The following is a 19,172-nucleotide window of genomic DNA, read 5'->3' on the forward strand; positions in this document are numbered from 1 at the left end:
CATCATGATGGCATCGAAGATAATTGTGGATTAAAGATATTATATGATCAAGGCAGGTGTACGATTCGATGGCTTGTACTTTGTTCAAATCGAAATATTTAGATCTCTCGGGAGGAACTGTCATAGTCAGTAATGATGAACAACCTCAATGATGCTCGGAGATCTGTCTTGAATCTTCACCCTGGACCAAGGCAACACGACTCAAGGACAATCTAAGCAAAGCACAATGGCAATTACATCTGACAACATCCTGATAGGATGCATTTTCGAGGAGAAGAGCCTCGTTTGAACCCTTCAACGGTTTAGAAGTCGTCTCGGTTCAACACTAGGATATTACTTTCCATTGGTGAGGGAAAACGCCGTCGCACAACATCGGCAGATATTGGCAGGACACACCGCTTGGATTTGGCGAACGAGAAAAAGGAGAGCGTTTGAGTTTCATCTCACCGTATATTCATCGAATGATTCATCATATTGAAGGATTCCGGCAATATATTTGCAGAAATCCGGAGAAAAATATATCTAAGAAAGGATATATTCTAACATCATCAATAATAGAATCTTCCAAGCTTCTAGAAACATTAAATGCGGATCCCCATTGTCTCATCCGAAGCGTTGGGACCAAATGCATTAGAGCCTTGAGCCTCGTAAACGTCCGACAAAGTGCTTGAGCACTTATCTACTGGCCACTAATGCATAACCCGGTCTATGATAGTCCGAACGAAACATCCATCACTTCAAAGTTTGACACTGAGATTTCATAATTTTAGAAAACAAGCTTCAACCCTTTTGAAATGTTCGTTGCCCTGATTTAAGATGATAACCATCTTTGGTTGAGTACCCAGTCCATAGTATTTATTAAATACAGTTCATGGGCCCTCATGGGAAAGCTACTTTTACATTTATTTATTAACAGTACATTCATATGCACCATCAAGTAATTTCCTCTTAATTGCCCTATCCGCAGCACATCCCGTCAACTACCCTCTCTCTTCCATACATCGTTCGCCATTCGCGCCACGATACTACCCTCCTTCATTTGGCGTGTGTCACACCCCGGCATCACCAAGTCATTGCTACTCCATGCCCGTATCATTTTGTAAATATTGGTTCTGAACTTCTGACGGAAACGAAACTATCAGAACCATATATCTTATCTACATACACCTGACCTTAACAACAATCGATCCGCTCTCTAGCAGACCCAAACCTCTTACACCTACCGTTACGACTACAGCCGAATCCAATTTACACGAGTAAGAGCTTCTTGCACAAGTAGAATCAAATCACCACACATCGATTCTATCTTTTGTTTTAAAAGTTCACCTAACTACCGGCATTGCAATCAATATTCGACGGGTCTTTCAAGGTAGCGGGCGGCTCTGTGAGAAATAAATTCAACTAAATCCCAATTAGGTAGGTTCCTCCCTTAACAATTACCGAATTGTGCTTTGGTTTCCTTCTTTGTACGTACTTGTTACCTGTTACTTGTTGGTGTCTTTGGATTAGGGACCCCAAGGAACCCAAGTACAGAGTACATACACCTTGACCCCACTCCTCCTCCGACAGCCCATAACCATTATCCCATCCATCTCTCCCAACCTTCACTCCACTTATCTAATTCTTAACCCACCTTCGCCCACTCGTCCGACCCGCACCCATACTTCGTACACGGTACACTATGAATTTTCAAAGTTCCCAGTCACCGATTCCACTCCACTCCTACTCCTAGCAGGCTGGCACATGCATTTCTGCACTCCTGCACTCCTGCACTTCTGCAGCTCTGCAACTCTGCACCTTTGCACCTCTGCACCTCTGCACAGTCCGCACCAAGCATTCGTGCTATAATGCTATTGTGTCGGCTAGTGGCTCTCTCATCTACCTGCCTACCTAGTACGGCGGAGTAGTGCCTAGTGCAGAGTAGTTTACCAGTTTACCTTCCCATTAATAATTTTCAATTCGGAGCTAATCCACATTTGGACTAATTAGATAGTCGACAATTCTACTAGGTACATAAATCCTAGTACCGATATAAACCCCACTCAATGCCTCTCTCTAACTGGTTCAAACAATCCCACGCCGCTTCATACCCGGACTCGATAACATTTATCGATGCAACTGGTGCTGCTGCTGCTGATTTCAACTCCAACTTATTAAACTCCAACTCTTCTAAAATACAACAATCATCTTCACATTCATCTCCGCATTCAATCACTTCGTCTTCTTCTTCTCTTTCTTCCTCTTCTTCAGTATCCAATACTCTAGAAGATATCCATTTATTTAATAACGTCAAATCTAATATGACGACAACTTCTTCACCTATAAATATCGCCACACCAACCAGAAACGCTTCGTCATCGCCATCGTCCCAAGGCAATAAAAATAATTCAAATTACCTCGACCCAGATTCACGAACTTCTGCCAGAATCATGACCACCGGTACAGGATTCGACGACCATATGGGTCGTTCTCGACAAGAATCATATGCAGCAGCAAAACCCATATCCATGAACAATCCAAACAGAAATAATGATCGTCCTCGTCGCGAAAGTTTAGCAGGTAGCCTCGTGGGAGGCATGAGTTGGGGAGGCGTTTCCGTTGGAAGTTGGATTCGTGACGAGTACGTTAATCCAACCTTTACCAATATTCACCTCAATTACTTCGTGATTTAAAATCATATGCATCATTCATCGCATTCGACGGCAAACAAAAATGTTTCAGCGTCCTAGCAAGTGCGGGGCACACAATTTCCATTCACATGGCGCTGACATGACATTTTTGGATAGCATTATCATGGCCGGCACATCACCATTTCCATATCAGTCACCATCGTATCATTCTTCCTCGTATCTTCCCAAGCTTGAAGCCAATTTCATGAAAGATTTCAGCTGTTGTGGCAACACATTAGCAACACTACACGACCTTTTACAGCATTATGAGGAGTCTCATGCGCAACAGACCCCAGCATCACTTCGAAATAATTCATCTATTGTACGAGCTCGGGAAAACGCAATGCCCAACGGTAGAGCAGGTATGGCAGCACCAAATACATCTGCCGTACAACATCATGCTCAGCAGCAGCAAAACCAACCATCACAACAGCCTCGGCTTTCGGGCTTGCAGATGCCACAAGCTGGTGCAAGCGTAGGAGGTATTCAATTGATGCGCCAACAGCAACGTTCACAACCAGCTACTCCTATACAAAAATCTAATCAAGGTGCTATCGATGACATGGATGGAGTTGAAGATATGGAAATGGACGATGCTATCGGACCTATGGATTCGACCCCGGATACGCCGGTTCAAGCTTCTCATCATCAGCCTGTTCAGGCAGCACAACAGTCTATGTTCGGTCAGCAACCAAGACCCACCATTAATCTCAACTCCACCATGCAACACTCTGGACTCCGTACATCTCAACCAGCCACTCCCGCAGCTTCCTCTTTTGGAATTCACAACAACCCGACTGTTTCTTCTGTTAACACCCCTACTTTGACAGCACAACCCATGCAGCAATCACAGAAATTTTCACCAGATACCTCGGCTCCCGGCACGCCATCAGAAATGGATGGAGACTATACAAGTATGCCCATGAATATGAACATGGGAAATAGAAATATGAACATGAATAATATGAATTTTCCGTTCAATTTCGGTGGAAATGATTTGGGCTTAGAACTTTGTATCGACGAGCCGGCTAAGCGTCTCTATAGTCCCAACGGTGGTGGTTTTAGTAACCAAAGGGCTCTTCAACAACAATTTGCTCAATTTGGTTTGGGGCAAGCACAATTTGCAAATAATGCAGATTTAATGAGAGCATACCAGCAACAACAATTGATGGCGAGCATGAACGCAATGGGAGATCCTACAGGGTTAATGATGGGAGAAGAGCACAAACCATTCCGATGTCCCGTTATTGGATGTGAAAAGGCCTACAAGAATCAAAATGGTCTCAAGTGAGTATTTCCACCCCCTTCAATCTATTCTATGCTAATTTGGTCCAGGTATCACAAGACGCACGGACATCAAACTCAACAATTACACGAAAACGGTGATGGTACGTTCTCCATTGTCAATCCAGAAACTTCGATTCCATACTCGGGCAACGAAGGTATGGAAAGAGAGAAGCCATATAAGTGTGATTACTGCGGCAAGAGATATAAAAATTTAAATGGTCTCAAATATGTGAGTATCATCAATTGTTCAGAATTATGTGAATTTTGTCTAACAAAGCTTAGCATAAACAACACTCTACCCCTTGCGATCCAGATCTTAAATTAAACAACCACTTAGCTGCTGCTGGGCTAGGTGGTCTCGGAGTCCCAATGGGAGGTTTGCCCGGCATCGGTGAGGAAGGCATGATGTGAGATCTGTTCTCTACTCAGATCTCCGACCATTTCCCGAACTACGCTACACCATTTTGATCTCGGTAAACTACCATCTCACGAGTGACGAATTCTCAGAAATCCCTTTCTCAAATACCTCACAGGCGTTTTCAAAACAAAGGCTTGCATTGGGTGGAGTTTTGAATTATGCAGATGAGTATAAATTATTATACCCCGACATAGATTGAAATCAGTATGCGAGAGTCAAACGATGATTGCCAGCCGACGACAACATAACCCCATAAGCCGCAAATACATTTTTGCTCTTCTTCGAGGCCTTATGGAAGGACTGATGATCAGCCATTGGCTGAATCTTGCATACATCATGACTTCTCTCCGTACAATACAAACCCCTAATGCTCTTTTTTCCTTCTATTATATTCTCGGAAATAAAAAGTGTCGCGTTTTCATTTCTTTCTTATTCCTTGCTTTTCTTGCATTTCTTAAGATATTCTCTCAGAGGGAACTCGCCAGCGTTGTTCATTAGTAGCGAAAATTCGGAGTTATAGGTCACTTCAATAGATTGGTTGGATTCAAACTTTTTTGTATGGGGAACACATTGTGGGTTTAGAGTGGCTAATCATTGAATATCATTTTGGATATCATGACGCTATGAAGACGAATCTCCTGTGATAACGAGTTTGGAGTTGGGTTTTTAGTTTGGAATGGAAAATTTCTAATGAATGGCTGGATGGATTGCTTTGTTATTGCAAGATGGAAGAGAAAATGGGATTGGAATGGATTGAATTAGCTAGAGGCGTTTGAAGTTTTTGAAATCCCTACTTTGCTTTGTTAGGGTCACTAGTATCAGAATGGAAGTTGATTACATTTATATTTGATTCTTGTTTCCATCTTTATCTTGATGGATTGAATTTTTATGGAACTTGGGATCACTGAATTTACTACCTTCTCGAGCACATGATCTGCAGTATCTCATTTCGATCGTGGTCGAGAATTTAATGGATCAGCATTCGCGCATCATGGAGGGAGGATGTAATGATGTTATTTCTCTTCGCACCCCCCGACGTTCTGGCGACTTTAATGGGATGCATGGGGGTGTACGGGTTCCAGACTTTACGATGTTAGAGCTACAAGTGTACTTTGCACCTATGACTAGTGGAAATTAGGGGATAGGACTCATAGGAGAAGCTAATTGGTCTTGGAGAGGACCCCTAGTTTCAGATCTTTTGGTCGTCGTCTGTTCTGGTGTGGATGAAATGGTGAGATGGATGGATGGATGGATGGGGTGATGAAACATGTGGGGTGGGTGGTGTGGCGTATTTGTGAGTGGTTTGTGTGTGTGTTTACGACTTCTCAGAGTATATACATGTTGTTTATGTGGCTTGATGGTTAGAGGCATGGGGATGGGATGGATTTGCTCAATGGTTTCTTCTTTTTCACGGGTTCGGTAACTGGTGGTGGGATTGTTTGATTCTTTGATTGTTAGGGGGGTTGAGGATACATGGAGAATAGATGGATCGATGGATCTACAAAACAAGTGATATAATGAATGACCTCATGTTACAGCATGCCCAGAGCCTACTCGATCATTCGCAGCGCATATGACGTTTCCTGACGTTTCCTGGCGTTGCTTGATGATGCTTGAGGGTGAAGATCTTTTGAGAGAAGGATTAAAGATGGGAGATTTGGAAGTGATGTGATGTGATGTTATCGGATCTTCACACGTTGATTGTTGAATTCTCGGCGTTTATGTTTTTTGGGAAGCTAGGATGTTTGGAGGCCGAGAATCGAGAATCGAGATTTCGAAATTCGAGGATCCAGAATCCAGATTCTGGGTTTGGTGGCGTGCGTGCGTGCGTGCGTGGTGGATGAGATCTACTCGTCATGATGTGATGCATAATGTATGTGTGATGTGATTCGATGAAATGCTAAATAATGCTAAATGATGGCAAATGAGAGAGTTTTATGAGCCCGATGTTGTCACGAAGATTAACCTTATTCCTACCTATTGTAACGTAGTACATTGTCTTTCTATATGCGATATTGCAGCTTGCAAGGTATGTATGTAGGTAGGTATGTATGCGCATGGAGAATCAATACAGAGTCCTCATGCGTATAATTCGAGCTTTAGACTTTAGAGGAGCAATACCATACAGGTGAGACATCTTTGTGCCCTGGATGCATGAACATGTGGATTTGATGATTATAGTGTTCAATCTGAATGGTAGGTTTGACTTTGAGATCATATAAGTCTTACATTGTTACAAGGTATTCGAGCATGATGGATTAATTGCTTGTTGTTTCATATCTGTTCATCCCCCGCCACGTGCTTTGTATTGGTCGATAATTTATCTATCTATTTATCTGATGGGGTTTGAAATTCGAATAGATGATTGATATTGATAGATGGGGTTAACGTTTACTCGTTTACTAAGGTTTGAGTTTTGTAACCCTTAGTTCCAATTCCTTACAGAGTACATACTCTACGGAATAAATCCCGATACAAGACAGGAAGGTAATGCGAGTCAGAAGAGTGGATCGGATCTTGCTGTTTGGAATTTTTGAGTTTGAGCTTTGCGCATCGAGGGTGCATGGTGGGTGCATTTGCATGGTGCCAGTTCAACGATGGGTTCATGCTATGTTGAATGATTTACAGATGACAGCTGGTACGTGGTAGAATCCTCCCGTATGTAACATCAAATGATTCAACTTGCTACCAGCCTACCACATGTTACCAGTACTGTACCCGTAAGGGTGGGATGTTTTGTTGATCGACATGAGAGTGCCGGGGGGCTAGCAAGTGATTTTGTAGGATGTGGTGGAAGATAGATTTTCCATGGAGATCTCAGGAGTGTGAAGTTGTCTCCACTCGTGTGCTAGAATCCTATTTCGTCAGCAGGAGTTGAGTAAATTAGTTGTCGGAGAGCGGATGAAAGGGAAATCCTGGTATGCTGCAGGACCCTGCATTTGAAGGAAATATTCTGAAGAGTGTTTTCAGACAAACATCCAAGTACCTAGAAATTCGTATTAATTCGTACTGAAATGCTACAAAATGGATTATTTATGAATTTAATTTATTATTTATTATTATATTAATTTCTTCATGATGAACAACTGGCAAAGTCTCGAAGGTGGCGAATGAACAGCTTTCCAATGAAATTGAACGAATAGGTTTCCGTTCGCTTCCTCTCCCTTTTTCCACTTCGTCCACTTCGTGAGCTAAATAAGACTAAGACTTACCTGCATCCAATCTCCGTTAGAAAATCAATATGCACACCATTCGTTACACACACTTACTTGGTAGTGTACCAAAATACGAAATTGCCACTTCGGCAACAGCAGAGTTACACGTGGAACTCATGTTCCTTTTCGGCAAACAAATGCCACTCCGAGGCTATTTATGTAATCGGGGTTCGTGACGGCCCGTAGATGTTCTTGTTAAAAGTTCTTAGTTTCACCTATATAAGCCAAGTTGAATACTCAAGAGTCGCCATCAAAATACCGGTATTTGCCTTTTAAGGTCTAAAGAAACTAGAATACATCACTTCGTCACATTTGCAATCCAGATAGATTCTAGAATCTCAAAATTCTCTTCCCGCAGGCCAAGCTTGGTAATCCAACGTTCTTAGTTCATTATTACCATTGTTTTAATACGTCGTATACAAGAACTAGCAATCATATCCGAAAATCATTTCCACACAAACCGCGCATCACCAAATCAACCAGGAAGTTGTAGACGATTAGATCTCGGTAAAGGCGTTTCGGTAGAGAATACTAGCCATGAGTTACTCGGCAGAAGTAAGTTTCCACATGAGAGATCCAGTAAATGGAGTTTGGATTGAGTAATGAACCGCGGGTGCACAGAGCGGAACCCTTCAATTTCGTTAGTATCGACCAGTTACAACCGGCTATAACCTAGTCAACCATCTTTTTATTATGGGGCTCTGCTTAAAGTCATTTCGTAACGGGGAGGCATGTAAATCTTAAGTTATGGTAACGATGTGTAATTTAGAGCAATTGTTACGGTTTCCATTACGCACCGAGGGATATACAGAGGTCTACGAAAATCTATTGTTTTGGCGGGGGTTGAAACCCTTGGTGGTGCTTTTGGCGATGGGTATCCCAAAATGATTGGTGTTACGTTACGAGATTTATATCGGCGGCAGGCATGTGCGTATAATGTATTGCCGTTTATGACATTGCATTGCATATTACTGGTTCTCATCACAGCTAACTTTACATGCACTGTAGTCTGTAAGTGATAGACCCACGATGAAAGATCCATTGTGAAAAGATCCTCGAGTGGCACTTCCTTTGGATATTTCTCGCAAGATATGTTGAATTGAGTTTTCTTTGCGTGAATCATGGTGCATTGTTGTTGTTTTAGAGTACATGGACGAGTAACAGTACATGACCTGTGGACATTATGAGGCGGTGTGAAGAGATTATATAGTATGTACATATGGTATGTACATACCTAGGAGCTAGATAAGTCTTACACAAAGTAGACAAAGGAGCGAGCACATGTTCAACATGATATGCGGCCTTTTATGCGGCCTTCCAGGAGATATTAAGAAATCAAGAAGGAAACTTGGCGCACGCGAACATACAGAGTAGTCTGAATTGTTGGAAGGAGTATGCATGCTTGTTTATTCTATGAAAAACGAATTTTGCGAGTTAAGGTTAGGTTAGACGAATTAGACCAGTTGAAATAGGTTGAGGAAATAGTTAGGTTGGCCTTGGTTGTCAATTCCTGCAGCACTTTTAATTTCTTAGCTAGGGTTTTACCCAAGGCTAAATGTGAATTATCCTTCCATCCTTTTTCTAGAAGAAAGGATCCGGTGTTTGAAGCACAAGTGACAAGCATACCTTAGCATTTTCCGTAGTGGAGCTCTCGGCGATTGTTTTTCCGCCCCATAGATTTTTTGGATGGAGCTCCCTTGACCTTACCGAGTGTTGCTGGGCTGCCTTGCTTTCTCGCTTATTTTGGGCATCATCATTAGTGTCATCATTCATGGGTAGATAGATTTTTAATCTTTACATCCCTCTTTCAACAACTTCAAGCTTCAAGCTTCAAGCTTTAGGGTTTTTTCCTTTTTAGAGTTCATCTTAAATTAAGGGTCTCTTCTTAGTCCTCCTTCATGCTGAACGAAACCAGAAATGTAAATTTTCAAAATTGTTAAGCGCCAATGTGAAGGGCTAGCAATACAATGACCAGAATTGGCTGGTGCTTGGTGTAATATGAGGTCTGTCTGTACTCCGTCGGTTGTATCATGACATGTGTTGGTGGAAATTCATGAGTTGTGGCTAGGATCTCATAGTGCATGATAGTCGCATGATCAATGAACCTGCGATCCTGGTCCCTGGAAGCGCACTAAGAAAGATACTCCACCGTCCATAAGGCAAACAAAAGCAAGTTGCAGCCAATTCGGCATGCGGGCACATTCAACTGGAAAGAGGCCAGATGGTGGGACCTGAGTAACATGGGCAGGGGTGCAGTGGAAAGTTTAATTTTGGGTATGCTCGATGGTCGATGGTCAGTACTTCGTGCTTGGTTGGTGGTCCGAGTCTGAGAACCAGGGAGCGTGGTGGGGCGCGCTGGACTAGGATTCGGTGAGCGGGGACATAAACCGCTGTGGAGTCTGGATTGGAGCAAGTGCCGGGAGAAATGCAGAGAGGCAGGTGCAGGTGCAGGCGCAAGCTTTAAGATATTATGATTGGGTATGTAATGAGACCGGGGTCATGCCGTACGGCCGGTGGGGGATCGGAGATTTCCTTTGAAAATATGGTAAGAGCGGCCATAGGAGGTTGAAGCGAGGAGTTTCAAGGCTTGTTAAATTCAGTGGTTGTGGTTGACCGTTGTTGGCTTTTGCTTCGGTTAATGAATGTTGTTTGTAGATCCCATTAAATTAACGGCGTCAACCGCGTTCAAAGGTGAATTACTTTGAAGTACATATTGGAACGGAGGCCGAGGTATTGATATTAATTCGATATTAATTCGATTGCTAATGTCCTGTTGATTGATTGCATACCGATATCAACACTCGGAGATACATAATCAAGAGATGAAAACTGCATAAGAAGCATAGGATTTACACGATCGACAGATTGCGAAACACGAAGAACCTGGAAGCCTGGCTTCGAGATAAGACAGGTCATTTGATTGTCATGAGATGATATGTATCCGGAGTGGTCTCCGACGAAGGAAGAGGAATACAGCTGTTGGCGGGGGGTGGGGTAACAGATCCTTCGAGGTTCAATATATATGACGAGTCCATGTTATTGGAAAGTGGATGGCTGTTTTCATATGCTGTTGGTATCTGAAACCTCAAGGAGGGTGAAGGATCTCGTCAAATATGTAGTCTTACAGATGTTTGAGATGAAGGAGCGGTTTTTAATGAGAAATATGCACCTGGCAAAAGTTTACAGCAAGCATTTATGTACAATGCAAATATTGGAAAGGAGTTGGAGAAGCTTGATGTTGAACTATTAAGCGTCCTATGGCAAAGTAAGTCGAGTTCGACTTGATGGAAGAAAGCAGCACGGATCGTACAAGTAGTTCTTCGTGTGTTGCCAGCCTTTTTTGGGTCGGGCAACCTCTCAAATTGTATGGAAATCAGATGTTTGCACAATTACGTATGATGAATGATCCAAACCATCAAATTATATCAACCAGCTTGGTCAATCTTTCACCACGGTATATGATACAAAGCATTGGCTGTGTTTTGCATCGTCCTGCCCATAAAACCCCACGACTGCGAGTGCTAGAAACTCACAGCAATTTCGCGAATGTTACAGAAAATGATCAGAAGTCAAATATCCTGGAGTGATTTGCTCATTTGGATTCTCATGAAGCTATTTCAGCTTTATAGCCTGGGATTCTTGTTCCTGGAAGGTGCCATCGTCGCCTATTTCTATCAGCCAAACATGTCTTCAAAAGCCACAGCAGAGAACGAGAAGGATATTTTTTATGTTGTCATGATAGCCAATGTAGGCTCTCTTGCCAAACACTATGAGCTTCAAAGGAATCCTCGATTGATCACTTAAACCTTGAAGGAACAATAGTTGCTCTAACGGAATATACTGAGATCAGTAACCTGGCTTTATTTTTCGAATCTTATACTCGTGCAGCCAGAAAGTACATATGTCACACACCACCTAGATATGGGCCACTATTCCCCTTGCAGTTTACCGTTTTGTGGTGTGTGCTTAGGAGTGGAGTGTGAAATACTCTCTGGCAAGGCGGGTGGGTTGCACTGTACAGAAAGTGATAGTTGGCGTTGATGTTCGTGTTCAATTCATGGCTTTGGATCTAAATGTCTTGGAGAAGGTCAGTAATATTAGTGAGAAAATTACCGACAAGACGTAGATTACTCTGGGTCAAGTCTCAGGCTTCTACTCTCCAGCAGACGATACTCGTACAATAGGTTTATCGGGGCGGAAATGACACATTCGGCGAAGCTCTCCGCTACAACTTGGAATGGCAACGTGGATATGAGGTAATCGCCATCTACTTGTGGCAAGTATCCACAGAAACTATCCCCGCCAAAGTCCATCATTGCAACCGTCATAAAGCTAATTAATCAGCCTAATCCTCCGGACTCCCTTAGCGAAATGGTTATAATTCCTAAAGACCATAGCCAATAATGCCTCCAAAATCATATAGATAACTGCGACCTCCACTTTACATCCCAAAACCCAGATCTCATTCACATCCGAGCATTTCCCCGTGCCATAGCCATTGGACAACCATGCTTAAAGATGTTATCACTAGATTTCAAATATATTTTTCCTTAAATTTACCATCCCTATAAACATTCACTGTGAATAAATTCTATAGTCAATGATTAGCTCTAGTACATACATTTTCTTAGATTCAAGTCCTTGATTAAGGTATGTTTCTGATAAGTCGATGGATTTTCCGACGAATTGAAGGCCTAGTGAGGTTATAATATATTAGTTCCCGGGTGCGGATAGTATACACTGGTTTTATATGATTTGAGGTCTTACAAAGGTTCGTAGGCTTAGAAAAAGATTGGAAATAGTTTAATATTTGCAAGGTACTAAGTTAAATATATTAATCTTACTTAAATGTACTCAAATATATATTAAACCCAATATTTCTAATATCTTTGAAAATCGATCCGAACGGACCCTAAGTATATGAAATGTGGTAGGTATAATTAATTATAGTATGTTATACCGCCTTTGATTTCAAGGATTAAGCTATGGCAGAATGATATCGTTGCTGGCAGAACGAAGGCGGTGTAACACAACTCCATAGTTCCCCTCGTACGGTAATGATAATCAACCCTCTTCACACCTACAACTACAACCCTTTCACCGGAATTCAAGCTCCAAGCCAGAAGCCAGAAGTCATAATTAGTCTTCCAATACCTGATTTCAATTACCAAGAACTCGCTCTTAGGCTCAACGTGGAAAATACGACTGTGGTTCTTTATTTCTCCCAGCTGTCGGTCAAACCATTCATATGGTGAATCCTTTTTCCGTTCACAAAAGTCGAACAATTCCTTTTTTGACATATTATGGTACGATAAGATATACTACATCGCGAAATCTTCCGACGCTTCCCTCCAAAACCACAACTTCGAACACTATGGAATCACCATTTACGACTCCTTGTGCTTTCCCACCTACGATGACCTTTGCACATGCAACCATTAGCACTGGCATCAATGGAATATATTATATACAGGTATCCACATAATCTAACAACTTCCGTAAATTACAAAATAGTATTCAGCATGGAAATAAGTATAAAAGCCAGCTATACCGTGCGCTTGCTCGGTACGTACACTAGTATAATATATATATACATAACTTAGCAGCGACCCAAAAAACCCGATATAATATAATTTCTTCGTAGATACTGGCATATTGCTCGAAACACTGGCAGGAAATAGGACGATGGCTGAATAATGAGAGGAAGAGAATGCATTGGATCGTGTATTACTTGTAAAGTTTATTTTTGATTGATGGGTTGTTTGGTGGTTGATTATATATATGTATGTATATGTATATGTGTCTGCGACGGCTTGGTAATTAAATAGATGATGAGATTTATACTTATACTTATGCTTAACCTATATATACCATTTTCCAAATCAAATCGATCGACAGGCAAATGTGAAGTGGTGGTAGGTCTTCGGAATCCCAGGGTATCTAATTATCCAATAATTAGTCCAGGTTGTAGTTTAATTAATAGTGAATGGAAAGGTTTGAATTTCTTGGATTTATTTGGTATGATTATTTTATTGGGAAGGTTAATTAATTGGGATAAGATTGATGAATTATATTTAAATTTAAATAGATATGTATAGTATAAACTTTTGGATTGTTAATTAAGGATAATTAGATGATTAGATGGGTATTTAGAGTATTTGAAATAGTGGATTGTGTTTGGATAGTGAATGAATTACATCCAACATTCCAAAAAATTTCTTGTTATTGAAAGCTTAAATTTAGACTGTCAGTCTGAAGTCTGGACTATTGGACATCCTGGTCCGACCGTCTTCCTCAGTTACCGTCTAATCGAATCCATCAAAGCAAACTAGCACAGCACGGCACGGCACGGCACGCACAAGCATTCAAAACATCAAATGGAATCAAAAACAAAACGCCGCTGAGAAACATTTTATTGCTTCTAAGCAAGCACTTATGTAATTACATGGTGTGTTATCATACAAACACCTGAGTGAGCCAAAGAGAGAGAAAAAACCCCCCCAAAAAACAATTGTATCCATGCCACGCCAACCATCACGTTCATATCCCGTATCAACAACGCCCGATTAAGCAAAAATGAAAACCCTTCAGCGCGAGACCCCAACGCTCTTTGAACCATGTGCCCTGTTTACCGAGACGAGATAGACAATCAGAGCTACCTAGACGAACTTTGAAAAAACACCTGCATGCACATGAATATTCTCGGAAAAGAAAGAGTCCGTATCCCAAGAACCCTTTCCTAAATGATTGTACCAGATGAGAAGAAAGAAAATCAAGCCTTGACCTTCTTGGGACGACCACGACCAGCGGAGACTGGTGTAGCAGCATCATCGGCTGCCTTTCTCTTCTTGCTAACAGGGGTGGCGGATCCTGGAGTAGCGGTAGCATCCTTTGCAGGTCTTCCTCTCTTGCCTGAGCTTGGAGTAGCAGTAGTAGTGCCTTCTGCAGGAGCGGCTTTTGCTGGTCTTCCTCTTTTACCAGGAGTCTTCTTCTCAACGTCAGCAGCTGGGGCCTTTGCTTTTGGAGACTTGGGAACCTTAGCGGCTTTCGGTTCTTTAGTAGCTTTTGGTTCCTTGGCAGCTTTTGGTTCCTTGGCAGGCTTTGGTTCCTTGGGAGCTTTGGGAACTCTAGGGGTAGGTTTGGGCTTGACGATACCGCTGGAAGGTCGTCCACGTCCACGTCCTGATGGTGCCTTGACTTTTTTCTCACTATCAGGCTTGGGTGGACGACCTCGACCACGGCCACTTGGAGCTGGCTTCTCCTTTGGTACGAGAACTGGTTCAGACTCCTTGATGATGACGAAAGCAACCTTCTCGATCTGAAGGGGGTTGACACGGAGACGAGATGCCAAGGTCTTTGCAGCAGCGTGAACTTTCTCGAACTCGGCAACATTGTATTTTGGGGTTGGTTTGTGCTCGCCATCATTGACGAGCCATTTGAAGACCTCATCACTGAAGAATGTCACATGATCTGGATCATAAACGGAGAGGATGAGAGAGGCAGTAGCTGGTCCAATTCCCATCAATGGCTCCTTGAGCTTGTTGATGACGGTGCCAATATCTGTGGGATTGGTCTTGTAGTAATCGAAAGCATCTTTAGTAGCAGCCTCAACCGCCTCGTCTGTGTTCTTTCCGACCTTCTTTAGGAAACCCGGACGGTATGCACCATGTCGACTAAATATAAATTAATATCGAAATAAATCCAAAAAATATTGAATGGAAAATTTAGACACCAGAAATCAACAAAAATTAGATGAATAATTTTTTCGTAATTTTTTGGTGGAATAGAAAAGTGAAAGACGCCGAAAAGCCGATTTTCATAGCTCAGAACACGGGCATCTACTCCACCTACCGATTGCCAAACAAATATCGCGAAAAAAGAAAACAATTGAAAACAGTACAAAAATTTGAATAGAACAAACTTACAGCTTCCAGTCAACCAACTTCGTAATATCTTCAATAGTAAAAGTGTGTGATCCATCTTTAAATCTTGCTGGTGCTTCAACATATCTATATCTATCAAGCTCTTGAAGCGGAGTGACACCTTCCCTTGCTATAAAGAATAGAAAATCAACCACGTAATCTTTTGCAAACGATTAAAGAAAGATCGAACTGACCATCACTTGCATACTTGTTGAGTAGAGTAGGATATCTTGCCAAAGTTTGGTTGAACTCCGCAAGAGTAATATCATTCGGTGAAGACATATTGAGTCTATGAGCTTTCTCTCCCTCAAAACGATCTGAATCCGTCGATTTTTTTGGACTTCCGAATAGAGGATTGAGAGAATTTGAAATGGTACGAAGCATTCAAGAATGATTTTGATACTTTATTGATGAATTTGATGAAAGTTTTTATTTTCGAAAATAAATAAAAGTAAAATAAAAAAGAGAAGAGGGAGATGCGCGACGCGACGTGAATTTATGTTATGAGGGAAATGTTGCTACCATTTTAGTATTAGTTAGTGATTAGAATTGTTACTCAAATCAATCTAATTTGTATAAGTAAGCGAACTACATAAATTAAAAATAATTCTTTGATAAGCGCAAAATAGAAGAGATATGAAACCAAAATGAAATAAAGTCTATCTGGGTGTCTATTATACTGAGTAAGCAAAAAGGCCAAAAGCCAGAACAAAAAAGTTGTGTTATTTGATTGGTACACGCATAATAATAAGTTCTAGAATTTCTTCATTTCTGCATCTTCTCTTCTTCTTCTTCTTCTGCCGTCCGTTGAATCATCTGTCTTCGTTCATCAATCCTCTACACAATAAAATAATAACTTCTTAATTCAAATAAAAACATCTTTCAAAATGGGAGGAGGTAACGTAAGTTTGATCTCAAGTTCTTTACCCTATTCTTTTATCTCCCCAATTTCTTTTATGCGGTCAATCAATCAAGGAGAGATTCTCCACCTCGGGGGCCTCTCAACCCAGTTTTTCGACCATGAACTATGATCATCGCATTTAGATAATGTAGGCCTGACCTTTTTACAGGGCGCCAAAGCAGCTTCCAAGCGTGCACGAAATCAAAAGGATGCTGAGAAGGGTGTCGCAAAGTCGCAACTGAAGGTCAACGAGTCGGCGAAGGATATTCAGTGCGATATTTGCAAAACCACTTTCTTGAAAACGACCAGACTTCCTGCGTGAGTGGTTCTTTTCTTTTGCGATACATATTTATATATATTTACACGACTTGGCATAACTGCCAATCCGAAGAGAAGATGCGCATATTCTGAGAATTGTGCGGAGGGCGGGGAAATTTCCAAAGGAAAGAAGAAAAGAAGGAAGGAATTTTGAGGGACCCGCAATCATTATCTCCTTGAGAGATACAACCCGAATTAAAACTAACAGTGATATCCCAACACCAGTCTCACCGAACACGCCATGAACAAGCACTCAAAAGGACCGGAGCTCTGCTTCCCCTCGTTTATGGCCCAACAGGCTGCAGTGCCTGCTAAGAAATAGATTCTCGAGACCTCTTTGTGCGACACACCTTACGATTTCGTACGACGCAAACGACGAAGACACGATATTTTATGGTTAGACAGATGTGGTAGATGGGATTTTTGGCTTTTGATGATCAGAGAATTTCGATTTGCGAAAGACGAGCGAGCGATTGGCGCATGGGAGGGAGAGCTATAACGGCGTTTTTAACACAAGCTAGCAGACTAGCTACTTGAGTCAGAAGAATCTGCTTCTTATCTGCAAATGTGTGCCTTACTTTGTGATGGGTAAGGATCGGGACTATCCTGGAAGCCCGGACCGCAGTCGAATGATCAGAGGGTCCTGATTCTCAGGAGACTTCGTTTGGAACATTAAATCCATCTGAAAAAATGAATATCTCTCTATCTTACGTTTCGGCGGGTGGAGTGACTGGCAGATTCTTTTGTCTGCGTTCCTCCTCCTGCTCTACTCTTATATCTGCAAGTATCTCAGGATACCATTTCTCTCCCACATCTACATGGCTTTTAATCCTATTTCTCAATGTCGCCTCTCCTAGCGTCTCCGCCTTTCCGCCCCCTATAAAAGTAAACTCCACATCATCCAATCTACCCCCCACACTCTCCAAAACCCTTCGCCTCATTTCTCTTACCTCCTCCTTCACCTCCCCTATTCCCACTTCGTTCAACTCCTCAAATTTGGTACTCCCCCTCACCCCCTGAAAAAACGGCACACTATACCTCGGACCCTTTCCATACTCCGGGCTCAGTACCCTGTGCGTAGTGCTCATACAAACACCCTTCGTCAGCGCCTCCATGCCTTGTCCAATAGCCACTACCACCGTCCCTTTGATCGGAGGACAATCAATCCACTGCCCTCTCAAATTCTGCACCTGTAAGCCCTTCTTATCACCCACCTGCAGCAAATACGACGTCAACATCGCATCCTTATGCGGACCTACACCCTGACCTTCTTGTTCAGGCGAAAGACCCAATTCCTTCAAATCCGGATATTTAACCACTTTTAGTTTATGCTGTTGATCTATGTCGAAAAAACGCTCAAACGCATTAGAGGGTAATCCAATAGCTTCTGCGATTAACGATGTAAAGAATAGAGATACATCGCCCATTTGCTTGATGTAAGTTTCGAAAACAGGACGGAAATTAGGGAGATGCGTGGAAGAGGGCCAGAGATTCGGTGCAAGTAGATTGTAGTAGAGGGGATCGGTAGGAGTGGGGATGGGGTGAGGAGTCGAGAGATCAATTTGTTCGCGCTGATCGATTGCGTGGGCGGTGATTTCGGCGGAGAGGGGTGAGTAGCCTAGGAATGAGGGGGCGTTGACCATTTGGATTTTGGTCCTAAGGAAAGTGAGCTGAGTACTAGCACAGAACGAAAAACAAAACATACTTTTCCTCCAAAGGAAGATCAAAGAATTTCACTCCCTCTTCTACTACATTATCTATTAATTCCTGAGGAATTCCGATATTCTTCAGATACAAAAATCCTACTTCGAGTAATGCATGGCGGAGCTGATTCAAAAACTCGGATTTAGTTTCTGGGGTTCTGGCCAGCGAGAGGTCGAGAATTGGGATGTTGGTGAAGGACATTACTGTATTCTATGAGTAGGTAGATAGGTGGGTGGACAAGTAGGTAGGTAGGTAGGTAGGTAGGTAGGTATTTCTTTGTGTAGGATGTGGTGCCGGATATTATATTGTAGAGATAGAGGGTTTTGGTATGAAATTAGATAGACAGATAGATTAGAGATATAGTATCGTAGATAGTGTCACGAATTTATTGGTAACATAACATAATGTAAATACTTCAAGTAGTGATTCCTCAAGTACGTACTGGACAATCCATGAGTGGAATGTGGGGTGCGATGTTAAGCTCAATATGGCAAGGACGATAGTGGGTCTATATAGTCAGGAATCATAGCTCCAATAATAAGACAATCCTCTTCATACCTACAATATAGAATCATTCTGCGGGGTGATTTCGTGATATGGCGCAATCTGATGAAATGACCCCTAATAATATGATAGGTGTGCATGAGATGTGTTCGAGTAACCGCTGAAGAGTCTCACAAAGAAAATGAATCACATGGGTAATACTAACAATCCATTCCAAGTCAAGGAAACTTGCCA

At 42.1% G+C, this 19,172-nt stretch overlaps 10 protein-coding genes across 10 annotated transcripts; 3 read left to right on the forward strand and 7 right to left on the reverse strand.

Annotated features, from left to right (window-relative positions):
• Nucleotides 1-976: 976 nt before the first annotated feature.
• SS1G_05844 (predicted protein) lies at nt 977-1,096 on the reverse strand (the record flags this gene model as incomplete). The annotated part of the gene is made up of 1 exon (XM_001592872.1): nt 977-1,096. The coding sequence occupies one exon, from the start codon at nt 1,094-1,096 to the stop codon at nt 977-979; it is 120 nt and encodes a 39-aa protein (XP_001592922.1).
• Nucleotides 1,097-2,045: 949 nt separating this feature from the next.
• Nucleotides 2,046-4,367, forward strand: SS1G_05845 (hypothetical protein; the record flags this gene model as incomplete). The annotated part of the gene is made up of 4 exons (XM_001592873.1): nt 2,046-2,620; nt 2,787-3,956; nt 4,005-4,185; nt 4,239-4,367. 4 exons carry the CDS (start codon nt 2,046-2,048, stop codon nt 4,365-4,367), a joined length of 2,055 nt encoding a protein of 684 aa, XP_001592923.1.
• A 1,942-nt stretch (nt 4,368-6,309) lies between these two features.
• Nucleotides 6,310-7,707, reverse strand: SS1G_05846 (predicted protein; the record flags this gene model as incomplete). Its single annotated transcript, XM_001592874.1, has 4 exons — nt 6,310-6,351; nt 6,829-6,982; nt 7,361-7,391; nt 7,644-7,707. The coding sequence occupies 4 exons, from the start codon at nt 7,705-7,707 to the stop codon at nt 6,310-6,312; spliced, it is 291 nt and encodes a 96-aa protein (XP_001592924.1).
• A 424-nt stretch (nt 7,708-8,131) lies between these two features.
• SS1G_05847 (predicted protein) lies at nt 8,132-8,712 on the reverse strand (the record flags this gene model as incomplete). Its single annotated transcript, XM_001592875.1, has 2 exons — nt 8,132-8,219; nt 8,399-8,712. The coding sequence occupies 2 exons, from the start codon at nt 8,710-8,712 to the stop codon at nt 8,132-8,134; spliced, it is 402 nt and encodes a 133-aa protein (XP_001592925.1).
• Nucleotides 8,713-9,949: 1,237 nt separating this feature from the next.
• Nucleotides 9,950-10,505, reverse strand: SS1G_05848 (predicted protein; the record flags this gene model as incomplete). Its single annotated transcript, XM_001592876.1, has 2 exons — nt 9,950-10,047; nt 10,379-10,505. 2 exons carry the CDS (start codon nt 10,503-10,505, stop codon nt 9,950-9,952), a joined length of 225 nt encoding a protein of 74 aa, XP_001592926.1.
• A 279-nt stretch (nt 10,506-10,784) lies between these two features.
• On the forward strand, nt 10,785-11,393 carry SS1G_05849 (predicted protein; the record flags this gene model as incomplete). Its single annotated transcript, XM_001592877.1, has 2 exons — nt 10,785-10,854; nt 11,125-11,393. The coding sequence occupies 2 exons, from the start codon at nt 10,785-10,787 to the stop codon at nt 11,391-11,393; spliced, it is 339 nt and encodes a 112-aa protein (XP_001592927.1).
• Nucleotides 11,394-11,716: 323 nt separating this feature from the next.
• On the reverse strand, nt 11,717-12,889 carry SS1G_05850 (predicted protein; the record flags this gene model as incomplete). The annotated part of the gene is made up of 3 exons (XM_001592878.1): nt 11,717-11,921; nt 12,211-12,283; nt 12,643-12,889. The coding sequence occupies 3 exons, from the start codon at nt 12,887-12,889 to the stop codon at nt 11,717-11,719; spliced, it is 525 nt and encodes a 174-aa protein (XP_001592928.1).
• A 1,472-nt stretch (nt 12,890-14,361) lies between these two features.
• Nucleotides 14,362-15,793, reverse strand: SS1G_05851 (hypothetical protein; the record flags this gene model as incomplete). Its single annotated transcript, XM_001592879.1, has 3 exons — nt 14,362-15,262; nt 15,515-15,641; nt 15,706-15,793. The coding sequence occupies 3 exons, from the start codon at nt 15,791-15,793 to the stop codon at nt 14,362-14,364; spliced, it is 1,116 nt and encodes a 371-aa protein (XP_001592929.1).
• Nucleotides 15,794-16,398: 605 nt separating this feature from the next.
• Nucleotides 16,399-17,052, forward strand: SS1G_05852 (hypothetical protein; the record flags this gene model as incomplete). The annotated part of the gene is made up of 3 exons (XM_001592880.1): nt 16,399-16,413; nt 16,582-16,730; nt 16,956-17,052. 3 exons carry the CDS (start codon nt 16,399-16,401, stop codon nt 17,050-17,052), a joined length of 261 nt encoding a protein of 86 aa, XP_001592930.1.
• Nucleotides 17,053-17,437: 385 nt separating this feature from the next.
• On the reverse strand, nt 17,438-18,635 carry SS1G_05853 (hypothetical protein; the record flags this gene model as incomplete). The annotated part of the gene is made up of 2 exons (XM_001592881.1): nt 17,438-18,386; nt 18,436-18,635. The coding sequence occupies 2 exons, from the start codon at nt 18,633-18,635 to the stop codon at nt 17,438-17,440; spliced, it is 1,149 nt and encodes a 382-aa protein (XP_001592931.1).
• Nucleotides 18,636-19,172: the final 537 nt, after the last annotated feature.

This window comes from Sclerotinia sclerotiorum, genomic scaffold (assembly GCF_000146945.2).
Source record: "Sclerotinia sclerotiorum 1980 UF-70 scaffold_7 genomic scaffold, whole genome shotgun sequence".
In the NCBI taxonomy this organism is placed as follows: Eukaryota; Fungi; Ascomycota; class Leotiomycetes; order Helotiales; family Sclerotiniaceae; genus Sclerotinia; species Sclerotinia sclerotiorum.